This window comes from Colias philodice, chromosome 16 (genome assembly GCF_061535455.1).
Source record: "Colias philodice isolate Cphi_HAF_F1 chromosome 16, ilColPhil1 Martin Lab GWU primary, whole genome shotgun sequence".
In the NCBI taxonomy this organism is placed as follows: Eukaryota; Metazoa; Arthropoda; class Insecta; order Lepidoptera; family Pieridae; genus Colias; species Colias philodice.
Genome location: NC_143101.1, coordinates 9,494,554 through 9,518,705, shown reverse-complemented (window position 1 = coordinate 9,518,705; position 24,152 = coordinate 9,494,554). Strand labels below are relative to the sequence as shown.

The following is a 24,152-nucleotide window of genomic DNA, read 5'->3' as shown; positions in this document are numbered from 1 at the left end:
AACAGTGCTCGAATAACTTCGGAGTTATAGGCTTCGTTCAGTGAGTATGCTGGGCGTAGGTTCTACGCCCAGCATACTCACCTCAGTGCGCGAATATCGAACGAGCTATAGGTATAATTTACGTCTCAAAAAATTGTACTTGAAATAGTGCCCAATATCAGTCCAATTTTTGCTTGACTTTTGACTTAGAAAACCATTAAATTTTAATGTAAACTTCTACATACTAACGTAAAATGGGGTACAGTCGTCGACACATGTTTTTGGACAAAAATATTAAACTTTCTAATTGTAGACTTCATGTTATTGGAAATAATTATGGTATTTTCTCACATGTCAAAAACTTTCGATTAAATGCATTATTATATATTTTATAAATAATAATAAATGAATGAAACTTTAAGCGTACCTAAATGAAGTCTATTACTTCATTGCATTGTGTGTTTGTCTGAATAAAAACAGTCATTTGCAGCCAATAAAATTAATATCTTGAAAAATTGTAAAAAGGAAATTATACAGTTTCTTTTTGTATATATGTTGCAGGCAAAACTTATAACCAGTCAAAACTAGTACTGTGACATAGTTATACAAATTTTTAAAACTCTTTCCAATAGTTTCATCAATGAAAGGTTTAGCAATAAAAAACATTTTTAATTACTTACGTTATTTATTACTATTTAAAGGGCCAAAGTAATCAGAATTCTAGTTAACTAGTTCACAGCTTTTGTTAACATTCATAATATAATCAATGTAAATAGAAAAAATTGTAGTTTTAATATTGTATATAATATACATATAAAAAAATGTTTAGCGTCGCGGGCGCCGCGCGTCGTAAGCCCCATACCTATTGACCGTACGTGCATCCATTACTGCCACACTATATTGAACTTTATCACATGAGGAATACAGGTCAATTCCGTAAACGTTGTGGTACCGTCCTTGATCCGGAAAATGATTATTTTGAATAATTTTGTCAGTTGTAATGAAAGCATTAATAACAGCAACTTTATTTTTCATGCATGATTTACTTCATTTGATATCTTAATCCTTCAAGCGCCGTGATCTAGACAAATATATAAAATCATTGTTCCTAGCTACCGGGGTCCCATGCGACGCGCGAAGGCTTAATCATATTATTATAAAGTATTATTAAAATAATGTGTAATTACTTAATAATATTGCGATTCTAAAGTAAATACTCCCTTACATAGACAATATAACAAAACAAATAATTTACACAAGACAAAAATTGTTAGAAAGAAAGTTAATAATATTGTATTCGACTGTACTCAATGTAATGTATGTAGAAGTTTACAATCAAATTTAATGGTTTTCTAGGTCAAAAGTCAAGCAAAAATTGGACTGATATTGGGCACTATTTCAAGCACAATTTTTTGAGACGTAAATTGTTCCTATAGCTCGTTCGATATTCGCGCACTGAGGTGAGTATGCTGGGCGTAGAACCTACGCCCAGCATACTCACTGAACGAAGCCTGTAACTCCGAAGTTATTCGAGCACTGTTTTTTCTTTTTGGGCACCGTTTGGCACTATTTGGGAACTATTTTTTGAAGTATGAATTATGTTTGAAGCGTATACAGATTCTCCGGACGGAGGTGAGTATGCTGGGCGAAACCTTCGTCCAGCATACTCATCGAACTATGGCTATAACTTCGCAAGTACAAGAGCACTATTTTTTTCCTTTGGGCACTATTTAGCACTATTTCAGAACAGTTTTTTGACATTCATGAAATATCAGGATTCCATGGTGAGTTGTGGTGAGTATGCTGGACGAAGGGACACCGAGTAGCCACGTCCCGCGCGCCCTCCCTTCCCCCTCACTCGCAGCGTGCCTGCACTCGCACTAATCACCTGCACTCGCAGTCAATTGGACACTACTCTCACTACACACCTGCACTCGCACTAATCACCTGCACTCACACTAATCAAAGTGTGAACCAGCCAAAACTCAAAGTGGATTAGTGTGGTCAGAAATTTTTCGGCAGGTTATTCAACGATTCTTACGGTAAGTCTTGTGTTTTAATTATAATTCAATAGTGCTCTAGGTAAAAAAAAGCATGGGTGTTTGCGTAATATTCATTTTAATACGATTCACAGTGTAGTTTCAGAGTAATCAATATTTACTTACTGTGCTACCTCACAGTTGTGACACTTTTGTATTACTTTTGTAACACCAGTTGTACAATTTCTGTGTCACCACAATTGTGCTAACATAATAAGGTTGAGATACACTTAGTACTAGGTATATTTGTTTAGCATTTGAGAAAGCTATCAATAATTGAGTATTGGGATCGTTTTAATTTAGAATATGCCCGTCGCACGCCGAATAGCAGACACAATAGATTTACGTTTTGAAGGTTAATACTAAAGGCTTAGTGCTTTGAAGTTCGGTTATTTTTAACGAAGTTATTTTTATTAATTATAGGAATAGTTTGAAATATTTTTGGAATTCAGGAAGTATTTAAATTTTTTTGTCAAGTAAAAATTCTGCCAAAATACTTTGCCTATAGTGGCAAATTTAGACTGTTGGTCGTAACAAGCCGACTAATAGGCATGGAATAAGACATTTTTTCTTTTTATCTTTCAGATGACACTTACTTCGGCAGAATAGTCCAAAAGATATAGAGAACGATTAAAAAAAGATAATCCTGAAAAATTTGAAGCTTTAAAAAAAGGAATTTAGAAAGGACAAAACAATTGTACAAGACCAAGACAGCTGTTTTGACAGAAGAACAAAAAGTAGAACGAAGGAAAAAATGGAGATAATTTAATGAACTAAGAGATAGACCAAGAGCAACAAACACAGAATAGACTATTCGAAGTAACGCTTCACAAGATGATGAATATCCCATAATACAACCTGGAATCCATTGCCCGAAATATTCAAAGACGAATTGAACGAAAATTGCGGAAAGAAAACACAGAGCTTCGTAATAGCGTACTCACTCTGAAAAAAGGTTATCACAGACTTTTTAATCAAATGAGAGTACAACAGCAACGTATGGCAAAAATGGAAGAAGATTATGAAGAACTGAAAAAAAAGTTACAAATAGCACCTAGCAGTGAATATGGAAATATAATTTCCGATTGCCACGTCGAAGCAATTACTCCACTAAAAAAAACTGACTACTTCATAAACTTTAAATTTTGGAGACTTATTAAACCTTTCTTTTCTTAGATTATAATTTTGTTTTAATTTCGTCTGAAAATAATTTAGATATTGATGTCTATTTTTCTATTTTTAAAACTATAGGTTTCTATAACTCCTAATGTAACCTCAACTTTATAGTTTTTTGCTACCACTTTGTGCCACTATTGTGTTACAGTAGTGTAAATTTCTGTGCGACTTTTGTGTCACTATCGCACAACATTTTGTGTCACTATTGTGTCATTTACGTCAATATTTTGGACTTCACCCATATAGAGTGGTTCAATGTATTTTCTTCATGCATAGTTTATTAGAATTATGAGTTTTATTGTGATTTTATGGTAAAAGAGATAAGTAACGAAATTTGTTTCGATAATATAAATAGTAAGGATAAGCCACACGATTGCGAATATATATTTGTTGTATTGATTTACTTGGAAAATGCTATACTTAGAACTATTAAAGTGTCTTACTGAAGCTGGCGTAATGATGGATATTTGGAAGGTTAAAATAAGACAAAGTTTATACTTATTTAAAAAAATGATCTTCAAACGCTGGTTTACATTTAAATTATGAAATCTAATCATTGAAATCTCAGTGCAAAGGATTTACAGAATCAGGGATTCTCTCTATTTATGATATCGTAGAATGATCTGAACTTTCATTATGCTCTTATTAATTTTCACTTTCCCCACTGCTATCTGTGTAAATAATCATTTTATCAGAAAATTCAAGTTTGTAATAAAACTAAGAAGGGTATGTAACAGCAGCTCTATATAATTCCATACAGAGATAATACGTGCGGTCACCACCAATATATAAAGACGACTGACAGATTTTTGAATTTTTTGACTGACAGGCTACCGTCGCTTATCGCCCGAATTGTTTTCGATTGTGTATGACTCTGACTCTATTCTTTCGAACAAGGTGCAAGTCCATTGTTTAGGGCACTGACGATTCAATTATTCGGGATGATTCGGGTGTTTCTGGAAATACGATAATAAATTAGCGAAGATTTATTAATTTTGGAGTACTGTACTATCCTCTATCAAGTATTCATATTATAAACTGCATACTTACCATTAATACTTACATTATAAAATAGGTAGGTAATTATCTATTACCAACACTCCGTTGGGTCTACGATGGGTCTACGCTCCGTTCACCGTTCACTTCGTTAGGCCGCCCGCGCCATTCGCGTGACAGCCGTAGTAATTATATTTGTGTTTATTCAGAATTAGTTTTGTTAAAAACCTAGCATCTTTCCTAGTCTAATCTATCTTCATGTTCAATATCAAAATCAGTTCAGTTATTATGGCGTGAAAGAATAATTTATTTTGGCATTTAAGTACAATAATGGCAGAGAACTAGAGATATTGTTCCAAAATACCCTCTTTATTTTCTCCTGGTCGGTTTCATTTTAAGCTTTTCTGTTTTTATCTATTAGGTACATACTGTTATGATTAAAATAAAATGAAATTATTCGCTAAAATAGCGCTATCGGTTATAATATAATTATTATATAATCAGTTATATATACATATATACATTAATCGCTAGGGGCGGACTGTGGTACAATGATCAGAAGTTAAATTGATTAGAATGTAAGTTGATGTGTAAGAAGACCTTGAAGTCAGATCCTTTATTTTAAATATAACGAGCATTCTTAGGTGCAAAACACTGAGTCACATTCTGATAGCGTGACGTAATTTCCTATAAATAATTATATATGTTTTTTCATTATACAAAAAAGAAGCTTTTCTTTACAAGCGAAGTCTAACATGAAAAATGCGCAGATACGTTCGTTTTCTATAAAAATGATTTCTCTAGAATTGCCAGTAGTAGTAGTTTTGAGAAAAACAGAAGCGTAATTGCTTTCGTGTCTTTTGCAAAGATTAAAAAAGCTTGATTGTATTTTACAAGTACTGTATATTATTATTATTTTTCCTATACAAATTATATCGAAATCCCACCACTCAAATGATAATAAAATCATTTTCTCTCCACTCACTACTCTAAAAGCACCAATCATCATAATATTTCGAATCAAAACAACCAGTAAGTAGACTTTTAAGTGAATCTGTTTTTATAGTTTCTTCTTGTATCTTGTACTCAAGATACCCTTCACTAATTTTTTCTATCGTCTAAATGTTAAAATTTAAAATGTCTAATAGGATTTGGTTTGGTGTTTGTGTGATTGTGTGGCGAGAATCAGGGCAAGAGGGAAAACTTATTGAAAATAAGGCAAGATTTTTATTATCTCCCACTGAAGCTGATACTTTACATTCCATGTGTTTACTGTACAGGCACATTGTAAGGGATAACAAAATAAAAAATATTCTGATTAATGAAATTCTAATTAATTAACCACTGAATTCTCCACAAATCAGCAGGACCTCATAAACAAAGGAATTATTAAAAAAAAACAAATATTAACTGATAGTGTTATAGTCGAAGATATGAGGGAAAGGGCGCCTCCTGCTTAACGACAAAACAAGCAGGAGTCACGTGGGTCACATCTCCGGGGCCTCCACAACATTGAAAAGTCATCATACGCCAGCAACCAATTTATCTTTTGACAAATAAATCTGTACAAAATATATTAAATATATACTCTGTAATGCTAAAAACTGTAACGCTACCTCATCAATAGTTCAATCACGATTATTAAATGATTTTAAAACACAACTTCACGTGCAAGAACAAACATTAACCTACGGCGAACACCGCGCGGGAGACCTATATACAAGTCAACATTAACCCTCAGTCTCTGCGTACCGCTGCTTATAATTCCGTTGTATTAATTTCATTTCGTACAGTCTGTGGCCTTACGATTTAATGCTTAACGCGTCCTTTGCTTACAGTCCGTGCGTGGCATCATAATATACATAGTTGAATTTGTTTATAATGTGTATAGGGGGTGCGGGTCTCGTGTTAGTTCCGCTCGGCCTCGGGGCACTCGCGGCTGATGTGTCCGGGCTTCCCGCACACGTAGCAGGTCTTGGTTCCGTCGGGGCAGTTGCGCGATATGTGGCCGGACTTGTTGCAGTTGTAGCACGTCTGGTTGGAGCTGTCGCGCCCGCCCTCGGGGCAGTTCCGCGCGATGTGCCCCGTCTTGTTGCAGTTGTAGCATGACGGCTCGTCCGGGCTCTGCGCGCACTCGCGCGCTATATGCCCCGTGCCGTTACATCTGGAAACGGATTCACCACATTAACGCTACTTTTATGTGCGAGTTTGTAATTTAAATTTTGAAAAAATAATACTTTTTGTTTGCTTTGTAGCAATTATTAAGGTCATTACGTAACACATGCGGAACAATTATCGCCACAAACAAAAGAAATAAAACGTCTAACAAGCACATATAAATTGAACTGAACAATAAAAATTAACAATATTTGCATATATGTATAACTATTCAAATTTTCTTACAGATTCACCTTGATAAACATTTAATTTTCCTTATTAGAAATTTTAATACATACATTATTTTATATGCATACACGATTTCATACGTCCGGCCGACGATGGCAAAAAGTTCAATGACTTGTGATAAACATTAGTATCTTTAATTCGCCAGTGTCGTATGTGGATCGATTCGGTCAGGGTCAGGTTCAATGACGCGATACTCTTAGAGAAATATTTAATTATACTCTGTTACCATAATATTATAAAAACTTCAAGCGGTCGTTAGATCGATCGATTCTTTCATAAGTATTAGATGGGATTCATTGTCTAAACACCGACCGCTTTATGATTACTTACTGGCATAAATGTGTTATGAAAAAAGAGAAATTGAATGTTACCTGTTCAATGTACATCTATACTAATATAATAAAGCTGAAGAGTTTGTTTGTTTGTTTGAACGCGCTAATCTTATGAACTACTGGTCCGATTTGAAAAATTATTTCGGTGTTAGATAGCCCATTCATCGAGGAAGGCTATAGGCTATATATTATCATCACGCTAAGACCAACAGGAGCGGAGCCACGCGTGTGAAACCGCGGAGCGCAGCTAGTTTCAAAATAAAAGCAAGAGAAACAAGATTCCATTAGTAGAAGTAGAACATATCTTTGCGACATATTTATTATTCACCCGGGACTTCAATTCCGATATTGGTTCTAGGTAATTCCAATTTTGGACTTTGCAAGACTGCTATTTATTAGCTAGTGGACACTTTCCTATCAGCCTTCCTGTAAAGGCTTTTTGGGGACATACGAAGGGTCATAATCATCAAACTCCTGGGCTCCTAAAATATTACTACACCTACACTACCTACACATCTGCCATTCTGTACACACCTGTAGCAACGGTCGGCCTCCTCCTTGCAGTCGCGCGCGAAGTGTCCCGTGCGGTTACATTTGAAGCACTTCTCCCGTTGCCGGTTGAAGCCCGCGTCGCGCGACGCCACGCCGCCTTGTGTGCACTCGCGGGCGAAGTGCCCGGTGCGGTTACACTTGTAGCACACGCTTGAACTCATTTTCTGCAACCATCACAATTTTTCTGTTATACACACTACTTCTGCAGTTACATAATATATCTGTGCTTTATACTTTTTTTTCTTTGTATAATTTTTTTTTTGTTAAATTGATTGTTTGATGGAGTTCACAATCGTAATTACAATTTTTGTTCGTACCTACGTTTAAAACATCTAAATCGATTATCTACTTTAATATACCTATTTGTAAAGAATTTGTTTGGTTTCGATTCATCTTAATTTGTTTTTCAATCAGTTTTCATAGATAAAAATATACGGTTTGTCCACGTGGACGGAGGCGTGAACATCAGCTTTGAGCTACTATACAATAAGCACCTTATTTGTTCGTTTCGGCGCGTGCCGACTCAATTGAAATGTGCAGGGGCGTAGGTAGGTATATAATGTAATTCAAACGAAGTGAGCTCTATGAAAAATCGAAATAATAAATATTGTGTAAAACACACGTTAAAACAATATTTTATATTTACAATTTTAATAGAAAAATGTACACGGTGACTGTTTGGAGTAGGTATATGTAATATGAGTAAATTTAATAGGTATGTATTTAACCCAGATGTTACTGAAACAATTTTTGTTATCATATTAAGGTGAAATTTACATATTGTGTCCATATTGCAAAAAGTTTAACTGGAAAAATAGTATAAAAATTTTATCTATCGTGGAAATCTCGGAAAATGGTGTCCTTTTAAAAGGACGGTAGTAATATGTACTACTAAGTAGGTAGACTATGATATTAAAATGACAACATACATTTCACATATATTTATGTAGCAATATGAAAGTTTTCAAAACATAATTTAGGATGCAAGGTTCCATTACATTTAGGACAATAGAAATTGGCTTTCTTGTGACATTCTATACACCGAAGCTGCTTGTCTCTGTACCTAATGATGTGATCTTTTCCATCAAATCGAGAGGTTTCACGGAAACTCTAGCACCTTTACGTTCCTCATTCTTATATGTTTCGAGCAGAGCAGTTCCAACACTTCTACAAATGTGGAGATAATCATAATGGCCCCCTTTTACTTATATATTTGCCAAGAATTATGTATTGCCATATCAAGTACATGACAAGTCAAAGAAAAATACCACTTCTAGCCTCTGATAGATGTCTTATACAAACCGATGCTCTGGTCGGATCTGTCCACCCCTCCCATTTTCTTGTACTTTCTTTACGACAAGTATATTTTTCTTCTGTTGTTGTGAAAATCTCTTTACCGTTGTAGACACAGGCTGAATCGTATCAAAGTTTGATGCAACAGTCACAACACTGTTATCATTCCATTTGCAAAATAAATTTGTTCTGCTCTGGTCGATTGATGCTTGAATGTACCTCGTGGTGTCTTTTTCAATTCTCATAGGCAGTAGGCAAAGGGCATTTCGCGACGCGATTTTCACGTACTGTGCCAGTAGCCTTTATTCCTCGTACTAGAAGTTCATCAATGAGATGAATGGACGTAAAAAAGTTGTTAAAAAATAAATGGAATGCAGCTTTGCCCTATATTTGTCGCAGTACATCGGCATACTGTAATACAACGCTTGCACGCAACCCCAGAGGCTTTTGGTATTTGTTTTGATTACCAACATCATTCGATTGTCCTTGGTATGGATCACACCAAACTATGCAACCTAAGCGTGTAGCTCCGACCCAAAATTCATACCCCCATCTTATCGGTTTCCCTCTTATGAATTGCTTGCATGGATGGCCGCCATAATAGGGCACCATGGCTTCGCCGATGCTGTGATGCTCTTCAAAGAGTGCATGCGCAAAAAAGTACTTTGTAGTAGTACATATTACTACTGGCCTTTTAAAAGAACGGCAATTAAAACTGCATAAATATCACAAATAAAATGTAATCTAATAGTAGGTAATATATATTTCTGATAAAACACGTTTCAAATTACGTGTATTTAAAATAAATCAAGTAATTTGTTGTAATTTATTGATAATACAGTTAACTTGATTTATCAATGGAAAATGGCAGAAATTCTAAAATAATTTAAAAATATACCACTGTTATAAAACGACACAACACTTTAATTTTCCAATTCCTACAACCGTGAGGTGCCAAATGAATATAAACATTTTTTTCAAAAATGCCCTCATTGTTAATAATAATTTTATTTATGGTGCGTCCTTTTAAAAGAACGATAGTAACAACTGGGTTAAACTGCCTACCAGATGCACTATATATAACCAGCTGAATGCACAGCTGTTCGAAGCGAATATGCATTATGCAAGTTTTTAGTTGTTTTGTGTATTTAAAGTTTAAGAACAGATGTTTAAAAAAAAATTAATATTGCATTCGTTAATTTGTCATTATTAAATAAGAAATTGTATTAATAATTAATAATTAATAATTATTGTTGATCTATGAATTTTAACTTCTATTCGTTACTTTTTGGTCCGTAAATTAACTTTTAACTTGTTGGCTCGTCGATAAGAAATCGGGTTTTCATCGAAAAAACTAAGTGGGAAGGTGCTGCACCTGTTGCGTGTATGTGTGTGTGTAACATTAGTAACGCACTTTCACCCGTGTATCGTTACATAGTTGAAACCTTCCGACCAAACCTGCTTCGGAAGTCAACCATACTGTTTCGTCACTAGCTCTATTACGATAAGATGACGAGAACGATGACCTATGCAGTCGTTATAAAAATAAAGCAATACTAAAATAGCTATATACACGTGTATCATAGAAATAGACAATATTATATTGATGCAACAGCTTTTTAATGGAGCTTAAGTTTTATGTTTTACTAATGATTAATAAGCAACGGCTGATACTAATGCCTTAATCAGATATGCATGAATGCATCAATTTCATAAGAGGCGCCGTCATTGAATGACCTGTTTTCTGGACTTTCGTTGACACGAAGTCAGTAACAATCGTCTGCACGGTCGTTACCCCGCAGTGCGTCTCTCTCTAACGTTGGTATACGAAAGAGAGTGAATTAGAACTGTTATTTGAGCTGAGTAACGTATTCTTGACCCTGTCTGATAAGCGCGAGCGCATCGCGTCTCGCTGTTGCAGTCCCGACAATTGTATCGCGGTGAACGCAAATTAATAAGCACGATAGGGAATGTAATTCAGCTTGTTGCTTCTCGTAACATCAATCAATGGATACAGAGAATCGTAAATGGACCAGTGTGGTTATGAATTTGCATATTTCTAAGTTCGTTTGAAGAATTTCGTCATGTTTAGTCATTTGGAACATGACTCATAATTTTTTGTTAGTATTTGACTATTTATGATAGTGTTGCAAAATATTTTGGCTAAACTGTACATTATAGGGCGTGAAGTTGAGTCGTAAATTTTTTTGTGGTTAGCTATTGTCCTATGGAACCTAAACCTGAAATTTCACACTGAGGAAACTTTTAGTTTTTGAGTTATCTATTTACATAATTATTTAATAATAGTTTAAGACTATTTTCCCGTTCCCTAACTCCCTGCACCTTTCACTTGGTGAAACAATTTTATGAAATCTTTACTAAATTATCTGACGGTAGGTAACCACACAGTTTATACAACCAAGTGGAATTATAATAATAAGTGAATTCAGTTCTCTATGAGGCATTGGGCAAAAATAGATGACACTTTGGGGCAAAGAAACAATCAGCCTAGTCTAAATAATAAATAATTTTTATCTAGGTATGACATCATGGGGTTATCTTGTACACATTATGTACTTTTAAAATTGTTATTCAATAATAATTAATTAAACACTTCTAACATGAACATGAACTACTTACCAGAATTTGATTGTTATGTTAAATGTAATAAATAATAAAAAAAAATAAACAAGTTGTATCAAAATTATGTAAATTTGATTTGACTTTTATTGAAACATCTAGTTGGTCTCAATACAACTATATAAGTACCATATATGTAAAAAAAATTACAGCAATATAGAATACTCATTTATGGATTAAAAAAAATATTTAAAAAATAATAAGGATGGATGGCTTATTTAAGCAATCATTTTTATAATTCTGTATACCTAGTTCATCTTTATATTTTTAGAAAACCTAAAACTCAATTAATTTTTAATGTTTTCCAAGATAAGATAATGAAAAATGTGGCAATTCATTAATATGTTAACTAATCTAAATGTATTAATTAATGGTTATTTCGCAATTTAATCTGAATCTACTTAATATATAAACTTAATTCAATATACACAGATAGTTTGAGTTCCAAGAAAGGACGAAGAATAATTTTTATCCCGGAAACTCACAGTATTAGGAACTACACAGGGAAAGTATATTGTAGTATGCATGCTGTCGCTTTAGGCTTTTGAAAATAATCTGATAAAGCTTCAAAATATGGAAACGAAAAGATTTTATTAAATAAGTAGGTAAATATACATTGAAAATTTGAATTGGCGAGTCTGATTATATTGGATCAACATAAAATTGTTATATTGCAGCCTCAGTCATGGTGGATTTGAATATCAGTAAAAGGCTTGTTATTTTGTTGAGAGAAATCTTAAATAATTATTAGGAATACAACAAAATTTTTAATTTTTGATAACACATGCTACAACACACCATGAGGAGTAAGTTTTTGACAATGTGGTAAAATCAATGGTTAAATATGTTTGACAATTAAATACTTAAGATAGTCCAATATTATGGAATGTGACTCATTTAAAATTACTATGTACATAACAACAACTTCAGAAAACACATTTTCCTCATGTACCATATAGCAGATAGCATAGTTATATGAATACTAATTATAAGCATTAAATGAAGTTGGTACAAGAACTTCAACCTGTTATATATTCTGTTAAAGTTGAGAATTCATGACATATCAAAAGGTGAATGAAACTTCTATGCACTATGATTAAGATTAATGTTAAGGTTATAATATCTCCCAATTGCGATAATTCCACATCCATGTGCCTGAGAATGACCAAATTGCTTTCCAATTGCGAACTACACGTGTATATAAAGTATTAAAGTTGTTAGGTAGGGCCTTAAGGTTATGTTCAACTAATTATCCTATAGACATGTCATATATTGTGTTAGATTAAACTAACGACAAGACATTTACGTCCTTAGCGCCTAGCACGCAACTATACTTATTAGTTGTACTTTCCCACACTTGTATGACACTTAGATGCGTCACGAGCAAAAAGAAAAAGCTGATTACATGGCACTTGCGAAACTATCAAGCAAGACATGAACAAAGGTGTATTTACTAGCATTTTTGTTTACAATACATGGGTTTTAATGTTCTTTGATTATTGCTAAAGGCGAACGCTCAACAATTACCTTAATTTGATGTGGATCGCAATAACTGCTGTCAAACCACGTTCAATAAACAACCTAATATATAACATGACGTTAAATCAAAAACTTTTATTTTTTCCACTGCACTTACACTGCAGTAACATGAATTTGAACATGAACTCATTGTTGAATTTGACCAAACATATTCTTTACAAGTACGCGGTATAACACATAACCACGTGTAGAGTACCGGTAGCCGCGCATATCACACGTCTTTATTTCACTTTCCACTTACCGATTAGATGTATATTTTCTTGAGCACTTAAATCACTAATAGAACTAGTTTCTTTTCAGTAAAATATTGATGAACTTTACAAATTAGACGTAATTTATGAAGCTATGTCTGCAAGGAAGCCAGCCACCATCACTACGAATTCGTAAAAGACATTTTGACCATAGACATAATAATAAAAAGTTTAGGACGCGCCATAACCATAACTTTCTTGCCATATAAAATACGAAACTTCCATCGTTTTTGCTTTTTAAGGATATGTATACATTAATAATTAACCGACTATCATCGAAACTTATACATAATCAATGCGAATGACTGGAGGCCTTGAATGTTTTGATGAGGCATGCATATATCACGTGATCGGGATATAAACAAAACAGTCATGATAATAACAACAAAATTGAGTAAGTCGATTATCATCGATGTCAGATATTTAACATGATTTTATTTCAATTGGTCCAGATTTATGTATAATCCACGTAAAATCACTATTAAAAAATATAATAAATAACTAAATTTATTTATTTATTAAAAGCTATATCTAATACACTGGAGATTTCAGTATGAACATTAACTTGTAACAAGAAAATATGACCTTGAATGACGCCTGTATGTTTTTTATCCCTTTCACACCTAACTTGGCAAGTGGGTGTAAAAGGGATAAAAAACATACAGGCGTCATTCAAGGTCATATTTTCTTGTTACAAGTTAATGTTCATACTGAAATCTCCAGTGTATCTATACTTCTATACTTAATATTAAGAGGAAAGGTTTATAAACTACTGGACCGATTTTGATGAAATTTGGCACAGACAATCTTTAGACCCTGAGAAAGAACATAGGCTACCTTTTATTGCGAAATATGTACCACGGGCGAAGCCGGAGCGGAACGCTAGTTAGATATAAGCTTCTTGGACTAAATAATTAAAAGCTGCCCAGCACAGAGTCCAGCGCATATTCCAAAGCAACCACGAAGCAACTGTCAACATAGTGATTATTTAAGAATTCTCTTTGATAGAACCAAGGATAGAACTCGTAAAACCATTTTAATTGAAATGTCAATATAACGCGAATCATGAAAAAAGAACGCTGGATGAAAGTGATGGGGTGTGTTTTGGCATGTATCGAGTTTAGCACGAAAGTTATTTGCTGCTTATTTTATTTTTGAAGTAGGCTCTCGAGTCGTGGCTTCTCAACTACATATTTGTTATTCTTATACCACCTCATAACATCAAATAGACCAATAAATCGCCAATGCGCAGCTTAACCGTCAGCGTTCTTTTTACATGACGCGACCTATACCTCTCGTTAGAGAGTAGTACTATATTACTTGCTCTGTGGAGAGTAGTTTAATCTTTGGTCAATACCATTCATAATCATCTGTCATAAATGACATACATGTTGAATGAGTTGGGAGCAGTTGAGCATAGTGGGATGTTGTTGTTATAGAAATAATTACCTAATGAAATAAAATATTTATAGAAGTTAAATCCCAAAAAATATGTCGGAAGAAAAGCGACCTGCTAGTCCAGAAGCGGGCAAAGAAGAAGAGGAAGGTGATAATTGGATAGGACCTATGCCTTCCGAAGCATCTCAACCAAAGCCTAAAAAGAGAAAAGGTTTATTTTTATCGCTTTCTTTGATATTTAATACTTCAGACTACTTCTGGTGTACAATTTTTATAATAACATTGGTCTTATAGAACAAATTTTTGGGTAAAATGTCAACTTTATACGAACATTGTTTATGTTTGTATTTTGCTGCTGTTTTGACGAGTCGCATGGTAGATCTATTCTAAATAACTACTTTTTGTTGAGATGATAACGAAAAGTCAGTAAAAAATTAATAATATACAGTTGCATGTTTATTTCACTAATTTCTTTTTAACATTTTCAGTGTTAGAGTTTGAATCTCTGTATCTCGAAAATCTGCCCTCATCTGAGACATATGAGCGCAGTTACATGCACAGAGATGTTATCACACATATTATAGTCACAAAAACGGATTTCGTTATCACAGCCAGTCAGGATGGACATCTTAAGTTTTGGAAGAAACAGGTAAAATCTCTTTTTTTTACAAATCAACAAAAACACACAGAAATAATAAAATAACATACATAACATTGAAACAAGTGTGATAATAATTAAAATTTAATAATATGGGATTTATTTAGAGGTTTAACCCATTGACCACCGAAGCGGCCCGATCGGGCCGCGACACAATAGATTTTCTATTGTGTCTGTGATTCAGGGACTGAGGGATTAATAACATTTTTTTAATAAAACATGCTACTTATTTTCTTTCAAAAAAGTCTGCACTATTGAATATTCAATTTATTTCTATCTTTCTTTATTTTCATTTTAGGAGGAAGGTATAGAATTTGTAAAGCATTTCCGATGTCATTTGGCATCAATCAGTCACATGTCAGCTAACAGCACAGGATCTTTGCTATGTACTGTATCCCCTGAGAAGACTGTTAAAGTGTTTGATGTTATTAACTTCGGTAAGTCCGTATTGAAGAAAGTTCAACCAAATTAATTATTAATTATTAATATACTCTAACTATACTATATCAGTTATTCTATAGCTCATGTGTTATTCTGATATATATTTCGTCACTGGAGAGTTTGATCCAAATACATATCCAGTATTTTTTTGTAAAAGACTAACAAACATTTGTATAAACATATGTATGTCATACATTCACTCTTATGTTAGGAGGAAAAAGCAAAATACTCTGCAAGATGTGGTTGGTCCTATGTTTTATTAATTTATTTTTATATTTTATTTTATGTGATTTATTTATTTACTCTTTATTGTACAACATACTAAAGGAAAAGCAAAAAAGAACCATTTAAAATGTACCAATGGCGGCCTTATGTCTCAAAGCCATCTCTGCCAGGCAACCTTCAGGCAAAGGACAAATCATAACTGTGTACATATTTGTTTCAGATATGATAAACATGATTTCAATAGAGTTTGAACCATATTGCACAGAGTGGGTGCACTCAGCTGGTGATCCCATATCAGCTCTGGCAATGTAAGTATTACTTGAGAGGTTAAATAAGTAGGCAAAACTGGTCACAAAAACAAATTATACAGAACTGTTACAAATCCTATGTTTTGCCTTATGTACTGTATTAATCCGTTTATTGTATACTTGTAAATATTTTAAACTTGGTGTGGTAAATTGAATTGACAATTAATAATAATTGCATTCAAAGTTAAAAAAACTGTGGTTCGGTTAGGGCTTTGTCTTCCCCAAGAGGAATAAATAAACTCTCATATGATTGAATTATTTATTAAAAGTATACAAAGAATTTGTGCTTAAATGTTTATTAATTTTTTCCACAGATCAGAAAAGAACAGCAATAAGATACACATATTTGACGGCACGCAGACAACAAGCACTCCCTTGCACACATTTTCATTGCACCAAAAAGAAGTGGCCACTATCAAATATAATCCAGTGTTTGAGACTGCTGTATCTGTTGATAAGGTAGAATTTTGTATTTTTGTAGGAAACAAGTTTTAATTAGAAGAAACAAAATGGATACAAAATTATGAATATTAAGTAGTTATCGTAGTTTTGAACTTACATATATAAAGATCGACATTTTGTCAAAAATGCAAGAGAAATATACAAATCAAAGTTAATTCTATGATGCTACATAATATAGCTAATCTTGGGGATAATTATTTATACTTCATTTTAAGACAACCCTTGCGAATTTGGTGAAGTAATTAATTTGTAAAATAACATAATAAAACTTATTTTAAATACTTCAGGCAGGTATCGTAGAGTACTGGACAGGACCAAAGCACGAGTACCAGTTTCCCAAAAACGTTCGCTTCACATCAAAGCTTGATACAGATTTATTCGACTTCCTCAAGAATAAGACGTACCCCACTGCGCTCGCTTTCTCGCCTGATGGAAAGAAAATGGCTTCTATTAGTTTGGATAGAAAGGTAATTTGCTCTTTAAAATTAATAATTCATTGTTATTTTTGTACAAAATCATTTCTTGAATTGTAACAGTGTAATGTTAAGATTTAGCCGTCCAAATGAGAATCAGAAGATATATAAACGAAAAAAGAATATGAAACATACAAGGAGATGACATGAAACATATAAGTAGACGGGCATTTCTCCGCAACTCGACGTCAAGCGCCTATTTTTTTTTATATTTTTTTTTACATATAAGTAGAATAAATTATTAAGTAATGAGTATTACTTCCCTCCTAGAATATTTATTTCAATTATTATTTTAGGTAAGAATATTCCACTTCCTAACCGGCAAGCTTCACAAAGTCCTGGATGAGAGTTTGCAGCGCTACCAAGAATTACAGCATCAGACACAACAGTTGCCCAACATGGAGTTTGGAAGACGGTAATTATTTTTGACTATCTATTTTAGAATTGCCTCATCCTTTTTTCCTGAATTTTGCACTTAATAATAATTCTGGTACTTGGCATTTAACTTAGTGTATATCTTAAAACTTTTCTTTATCTTGGAACAACTAGTCACGCTCAAATTTTTTTATTTTCTAATGAGTGGTATGGGCTGCAATTACTGCAACAACATAAGGTTTTAATTTGAATGAATGTTAATGTTGATGATGTCACCAATGATTTTTGACACCAATTTCAATATAATGTACATTAAAAAAAACAGTAAATGAATCTTCATCACCTAAATTTGCATGATTTCTTTCAGCATGGCAACAGAGCGTGAATTAGAGAAATCAGACGCGGCCCAACTGGCGAACATAGTGTTCGACACCAGCGGACATTTCGTTGCATACGCGACGATGCTTGGTGTAAAACTAGTTAACTTGACAACAAATAGATGTGCAGCGACGCTCGGCAAGCCGGAGAATTTGCGCGCGCTTCATTTGGCGCTCTTTCAGGTGATTGTTTATTTTTTATATTGGCCAGTGTTGTACGAGGCTGTATATATATGCCGAGGCTTTTATTATTATTACGAGGCGATTATGTATTTTATTATGTAATATAGGTAGATATTGTGTACGGGACTATGTGTGGTGGTGTGCGGCGCTTTCGTTTAATCATAAATAAAAATTCTTTTTCGCAACCATTTTAATTTTATAAGTAGTGTCAAAGCGCACGATTTATATTATCTGATATCTGTAGTAGTGTCCTACTCTTGTTTGACATAAAATAAATGTTATTTCTCAACCAGGGTCGTACGAACCAATCAAAAGTAGCGGCTACATTAGAAATGGAAGGGTCCGAGAACCCAACGCTATTGACCATCAAGATGGACCCCACGCTGTTCTGCACGGCGTATAAGAAGAACAGGTTCTATATGTTCTCCCGGAGGAGTCCTGATGATGTGAAGAGCCCTGATGCTGACCGGGATATATTCAATGAGAAACCATCGAAGGAGGATATCATATCGGCTACGGAAGGACAAGGTGGGTACAGATTTAGCTATAAAAACTTTTGGTATAGTAGAATTAATTTTTTTTAATTCGATCAATGCAATGCACTATTTCACATAAGATTTTACAAAAGTAACATGAGATGGTTTGGGAAAAGTCTTTGAAATGTGTGGTGAAAAAAAAAAAACAACAAATAGTCTTGAAAATTTATTTTATTTAACTTATAAATTTTATAAAATATGCTTCTATTGGTTTGGAATATGCTTCTATTGGTTTGAAATGTGTGGCGAAAAAAAAAAGCAACAAATAATCTTGAAAATTTATTTTATTTAATTTATAATTTTAACAAAAAATACATCCATACAATCCAGGTGGAACTTACATTAAAAGTTACAAAAGCAATTAAAAAGAAAACTTGTATATAAAAATAATTTTCTTTGTCCAGGTGTCCAACGTCTCTACGAACAAGCTATCATACACACGTCTCTCGGTGATATTCACATACGTCTATTCGGTAAAGACGCGCCTCGTACTGTGGAGAATTTCTGTGGACACGCGAGAAACGGATATTTTAATGGGCACATCTTCCATAGAGTTATAAAGGGCTTTATGGTGCAAACTGGTGATCCTACAGGTGAGGTTTTAGTGAAAAAGTAGCTGTGAAATTAAATGATACTTTTTTTCCCCAGTAAATTTTATACTTACTTATTACTATTATCTATACTATACTAATGTTATAAAGTTGAAGAGTTTGTTTGTTTGTTTGAACGCGCAAATCTCAGGAATTGCTGGTCTGATTTGAAAAATTATTTCGTTGTCAGATAGCCCATTTATCGAGGAAGGCTATAGGTTATCTATCTAGCTAGTAACTATATAATTTCCTACGTACTCCGCGTATGGAACACCCTATAATAAACTAAAATGATTAATTTTGAAGTGAAAACTTCTTTAGCGGCGTTGGGTATAAAATCTTAAACTCGCGTCAGGACACGTGACTTGATCGAAAAAGCGAAAGACGGATGGATATCAAACATGCTCAACGTTAATAATCAAGATTTCACTTCTGCCGGCACTCCCGGAGTGCAACCCGTCTTTTTTTTTTCAGGCACGGGCAGCGGCGGTGAGAGTATATGGGGCGGCGAGTTCGCGGACGAGTTCCGGCCGCAGCTGAAGCACGACCGGCCCTACACCGTGAGCATGGCCAACGCGGGGCCCGACACCAACGGCAGCCAGTTCTTCGTCACGCTCGCGCCCACCGTGAGTACAGCCCATCACCAGCTCATCACCAACAGTATCCCATCACCAACCCATCACCAGGAGAAGCCCATCACCAGCAGTAGCTCATCACCTAGCCCTTCACTAGCGCTAGCTCATCAGTTCGGGACCAGTTTCTCAAACTCAAACATTTATTTACTTTAAAAGCGCTTTTGTATTGCCAAAATGCAGAAAAATCATAATTTTCCACTGTTTCGGGAAGCAGTTTCTATAGAGTAGAGAGAAAATCCATAATTGCTCTTTTAAAATCATAACAATAAATAATAAATAAATAAATAAATAAATAAAATCTTTATTTTGCTTTAAACATGGTATTCAATGGTGATACAATTATATTAATAAAGCACAAACATGTTCAGCCAATACAAGCATGCAAAATTAAAATAATTACCATAAAGGAATTAATGGTGCGTTCGGGTTGAACTTTCCATGAACTCCTTTATGGTATAGAAGTTTTTTTCCTTAAGCCAATTAAGAAGATTTTTTCTAAATTTATAATCATTAGACGTCTTTAGGTTATTTGGCAGATGATTGAATATTTTAACGGCCATCCCCACGCAACTTTCCCTGTATTTGACGATACGAGGGTTCTCTCGTAAAATTAATTTATTCGGATCCCTTCGTGATCTCGAGTTTAGTTGGGAGGATGTTTTAAACAAACTACTATTTCTAAAAACAAACATACACAATTCAAAAATATATAAACAAGGTAGGGGTAATAAACCAAGCTTTTTAAATAAGGGTCGACATGATTCAGTGGGTGCTATTCCACAGATGGCTCTCATGCATCGTTTTTGCGCAATGAATGCTCTATCCCTAGCAGTACTGTTCCCCCATATTACCAATCCATAGCGAAGGTGTGATTCTACGTAGGCACGGTATGCTGTCACGGCAGTCTCTAAATTTGTGGTAACTTTAACCCGTCTAAGCGCGTAGACGAATCTATTAATTTTATTACATACATCACCTACGTGAGCCTTCCAGTCCAAATTATCATCAATTGTAATACCTAAATATTTAATATTTTGTAATGCGTCAATTTTGTTTATGTCTAAAGCAATGTTAAATTTTTTATTAGAAGATTTATTAAATTGTATGAATTTTGATTTTTTAAGGTTAGTAAATAAATTTTTATTTTCAAGCCATCGTATCATTTTGTCAATTGTAGAATTTATGTCAATTTCATGATCTTTAATAGTGCAATTAATTTTATTAGATGTCACGACAATTGAGATGTCATCTGCAAATAGTATACATCTATGTTTTATAATATTAAAAATGTCATTAATGTATAACAAAAATAAAATTGGTCCCAAGACGCTTCCTTGTGGTACTCCATATTTAGTTACTCTTTCTCTAGATGTATATAATGTTATTTCATTATTTTTGTCAATTTTACTAATTCTAACACATTGTTTCCGATCTTTTATATAGGATGAGAGCCACTGGAGGGTTAATCCTCTTATTCCTAGTCTGTCAAGTTTTTCTAATAATAAATTATGTGATACACAATCGAATGCTTTTGATAAGTCAAAAAACAAGCATGTTGTCAGAAAATTGTTATTGATTCCAGTTAATATTTCTTGTATCAGTGAAAAAGTGGCTAGAGTAGTCGATTTCTTTTTTTGGAATCCATATTGATCTATGTTTATTATTTTAAATTTATTGCAAAAATTTCTGATTCTTTTGAGCATACACTTCTCAAATACTTTAGATAGAATAGGTATAAGTGTTATAGGGCGATAATTCGAAATTTCTTCTTTATTTTCTTTTTTGTAAAGGGGTTTTACAATCGACTTTTTTAGTTTTTCTGGAAACGTTCCTGTTTCAAATGATAAATTAATAAGGTATGTTAGAACTGAAACTATTTCATTTACACACTCTTTTATTATTTTAGTATTTATGTCATCGTAACCTTCAGCATTAGTAGCGTTTAATGATAAAATTTCAAATTTGACTTCATTCTCTGACATAGGCATTAGAAACATCGTCGCAGGATTTATAATATCATCAGATAAAGCCTGTTTTATGTGTTCATTGTCTGGTGTCATATTATCAATAGAATCAATATAATTAATTATTGAAAGCGGCGGCTATATCCACCGGATTCGTCAAAGTACTGTTACCAACCTTTATGCCACTTATATCTTGTTTATTATTCATATAATTAAATTCGTTTTTAATAACCTTCCACGTCGCCATACATTTATTTTTACTATTATTTATGTATTTGATATTTGCAATTTTTTTAGATTTAAATATACATTTTTTTAATATATTAGAATACGAAGTATAGTTATATTTATTAAATGAATTTTTATTTTTATAATAACAAAATCGTAGGTGACGTTTTGTATTACAACTTATTTTGAGTCCTTGACTTATCCATTTTTGTTTATATTTATTTGTTTTAAGTTTGATACGAATTGTAGGGAAGCAAAGATAATAAAAAAGACAAAACAAATCCTGGAATTCGTTAAATGCTGTATTAGGATCATTTTCACTGTATATTTCTGACCATGTAAGCTTTCGTATGCAATTCTGAAACTTTCGAATGTAATCTAGGTTATAATCTCTTTTGTAAATGAAACATGAGTTACCTTTATCTACTCTACTTTTAACATTGAAGCTTAACATTTGTGCAGTATCGTGGTCTGATAAATGTAGTGGCAATACTGACGCAGTCGCTTCGGGTAGGTCACTTAGTATATGATCAATACAGGAAGACTTACGCGTAGGAACGTCTAACAATGTAACATTTTACACATTTAAAATAATAATGACTTGACTGACCGGTTGGCTTGGTTGGTAGTGGCGGCCTTTCTTCCAAGCCAGAGGTCGTGGGTTCGATTCCCACCCGGGGCAAATATTTGTGTGATGAATACAGGTGTTTACTCTGTATCTTGGTGTAAACTATCTATTTAAGTATTAATTTAAAAATTATATATGTATGTTTGTCAGCCATCTGGTTTCCATATCACAAGCGAAAATCTAAGTATGGGATTAGATCGTGCCGTGTGTGAAAATTGTCCTGAAATATTTATTTATTTATTATTTATCACTAGCTTTCCGCCCGCGGCTTCGCCCGCGTTTTGAGAGACAAACCCGTTCCCGTAGGTTTTCCGGGATAAAACCTATCCTATGTCCTTTCTCGGGTATCAAAATATGTATATCTATACCAAATTTCATGCAAATTGGTTCAGTAGTTCAGGCGTGATTGAGTAACAGACAGACAGACAGAGTTACTTTCGCATTTATAATATTAGTATGGATTATAATCGTCATAATATTTAACTTCACCATCAGCACTATAAGCCCTATTTTACTCATTACCCTCATTATAATAGCTTTATCATTATCTAAAAAATTCGACTTAACTTCATTATTATTTTCTACTTAACTTAAAAATAAACCATCTTTTATAGTTGCTTTTTGCATTGCTTTTTTTTTTAAATATAACGTATAGCAATTATTTATAAAATATCAAGTGAAGTCGGCAGATTCTATCGTGTTCGACTTTGTTAAAAAGTGGCCTCTTTGATAAACCAGACTAATATAATAATTAATATCTGTACCAAATTTCATCTTTTTATCCTCACAAAATATGTTCGCACTTATAGTAGAACTAGCTTTCCACCCGCCTGTTCAAAGAAAAACCCGCATAGTTCCCGATCCCGTGGGATTTCCGGGATAAAACCTAGCCTATGTGTTAATCCAAGTTACCCTCTTATATGTATGCTAAATTTCATTGCAATCGGTTCAGTAGTGTCAGTTACTATTTGCGTGAAAGAGTAACAAACACACGCATACACAATGTGTACACATACATCCTCACAAACTTTCGCATTTATAATATTAGTAGGATAAATTAATAAAATAAATTTTTATTTCAGCCCTGGTTGGACAACAAGCACACTATATTTGGTCGTGTTATACGCGGCATGGAGGTGGTCCAAAACATCGGAAGTGTAAAAACGAATCCCAAAACTGATAAACCTTATGACGATGTGAGAGTTATATCTGTTACTGTGAAATAAAAATAAAAATTAGTTTGGACGTGATTTGCAAATCAATAAAATAATGTGTTCAAAAATAATATGGTTGTAATTCGTAAAGTCATGCTGAAGTCATGAAACAAATGACTTATTGTCACATTATAACGCAATTTTACAATGTTTTTTTAAATAAAATAACAATTTTATGACAGGAATTGTGAACCTCAGGAATAAGATATAAAAGATGTAAGATTGTTTTCGATTGAGAAGTTGTAATTAACTGT

At 33.6% G+C, this 24,152-nt stretch overlaps 2 protein-coding genes across 2 annotated transcripts; one reads left to right on the top strand and one right to left on the bottom strand.

Moving 5' to 3' along the window:
- Window positions 1-5,502: 5,502 nt before the first annotated feature.
- On the bottom strand, window positions 5,503-13,355 carry CNBP (CCHC-type zinc finger nucleic acid binding protein). The gene is made up of 3 exons (XM_089705087.1): window positions 13,194-13,355; window positions 7,463-7,644; window positions 5,503-6,354 (listed from the first exon to the last, which is right to left on the bottom strand). The coding sequence occupies exons 2-3, from the start codon at window positions 7,639-7,641 to the stop codon at window positions 6,099-6,101; spliced, it is 435 nt and encodes a 144-aa protein (XP_089561213.1). The 5' UTR covers window positions 7,642-7,644; window positions 13,194-13,355; the 3' UTR covers window positions 5,503-6,098.
- Window positions 13,356-14,578: 1,223 nt separating this feature from the next.
- On the top strand, window positions 14,579-24,050 carry LOC149481909 (peptidylprolyl isomerase domain and WD repeat-containing protein 1). The gene is made up of 12 exons (XM_089705069.1): window positions 14,579-14,812; window positions 15,090-15,250; window positions 15,558-15,696; window positions 16,146-16,233; window positions 16,548-16,692; window positions 16,983-17,162; window positions 17,465-17,583; window positions 17,911-18,103; window positions 18,397-18,631; window positions 19,044-19,232; window positions 19,704-19,855; window positions 23,767-24,050. The coding sequence occupies exons 1-12, from the start codon at window positions 14,695-14,697 to the stop codon at window positions 23,908-23,910; spliced, it is 1,863 nt and encodes a 620-aa protein (XP_089561195.1). The 5' UTR covers window positions 14,579-14,694; the 3' UTR covers window positions 23,911-24,050.
- Window positions 24,051-24,152: the final 102 nt, after the last annotated feature.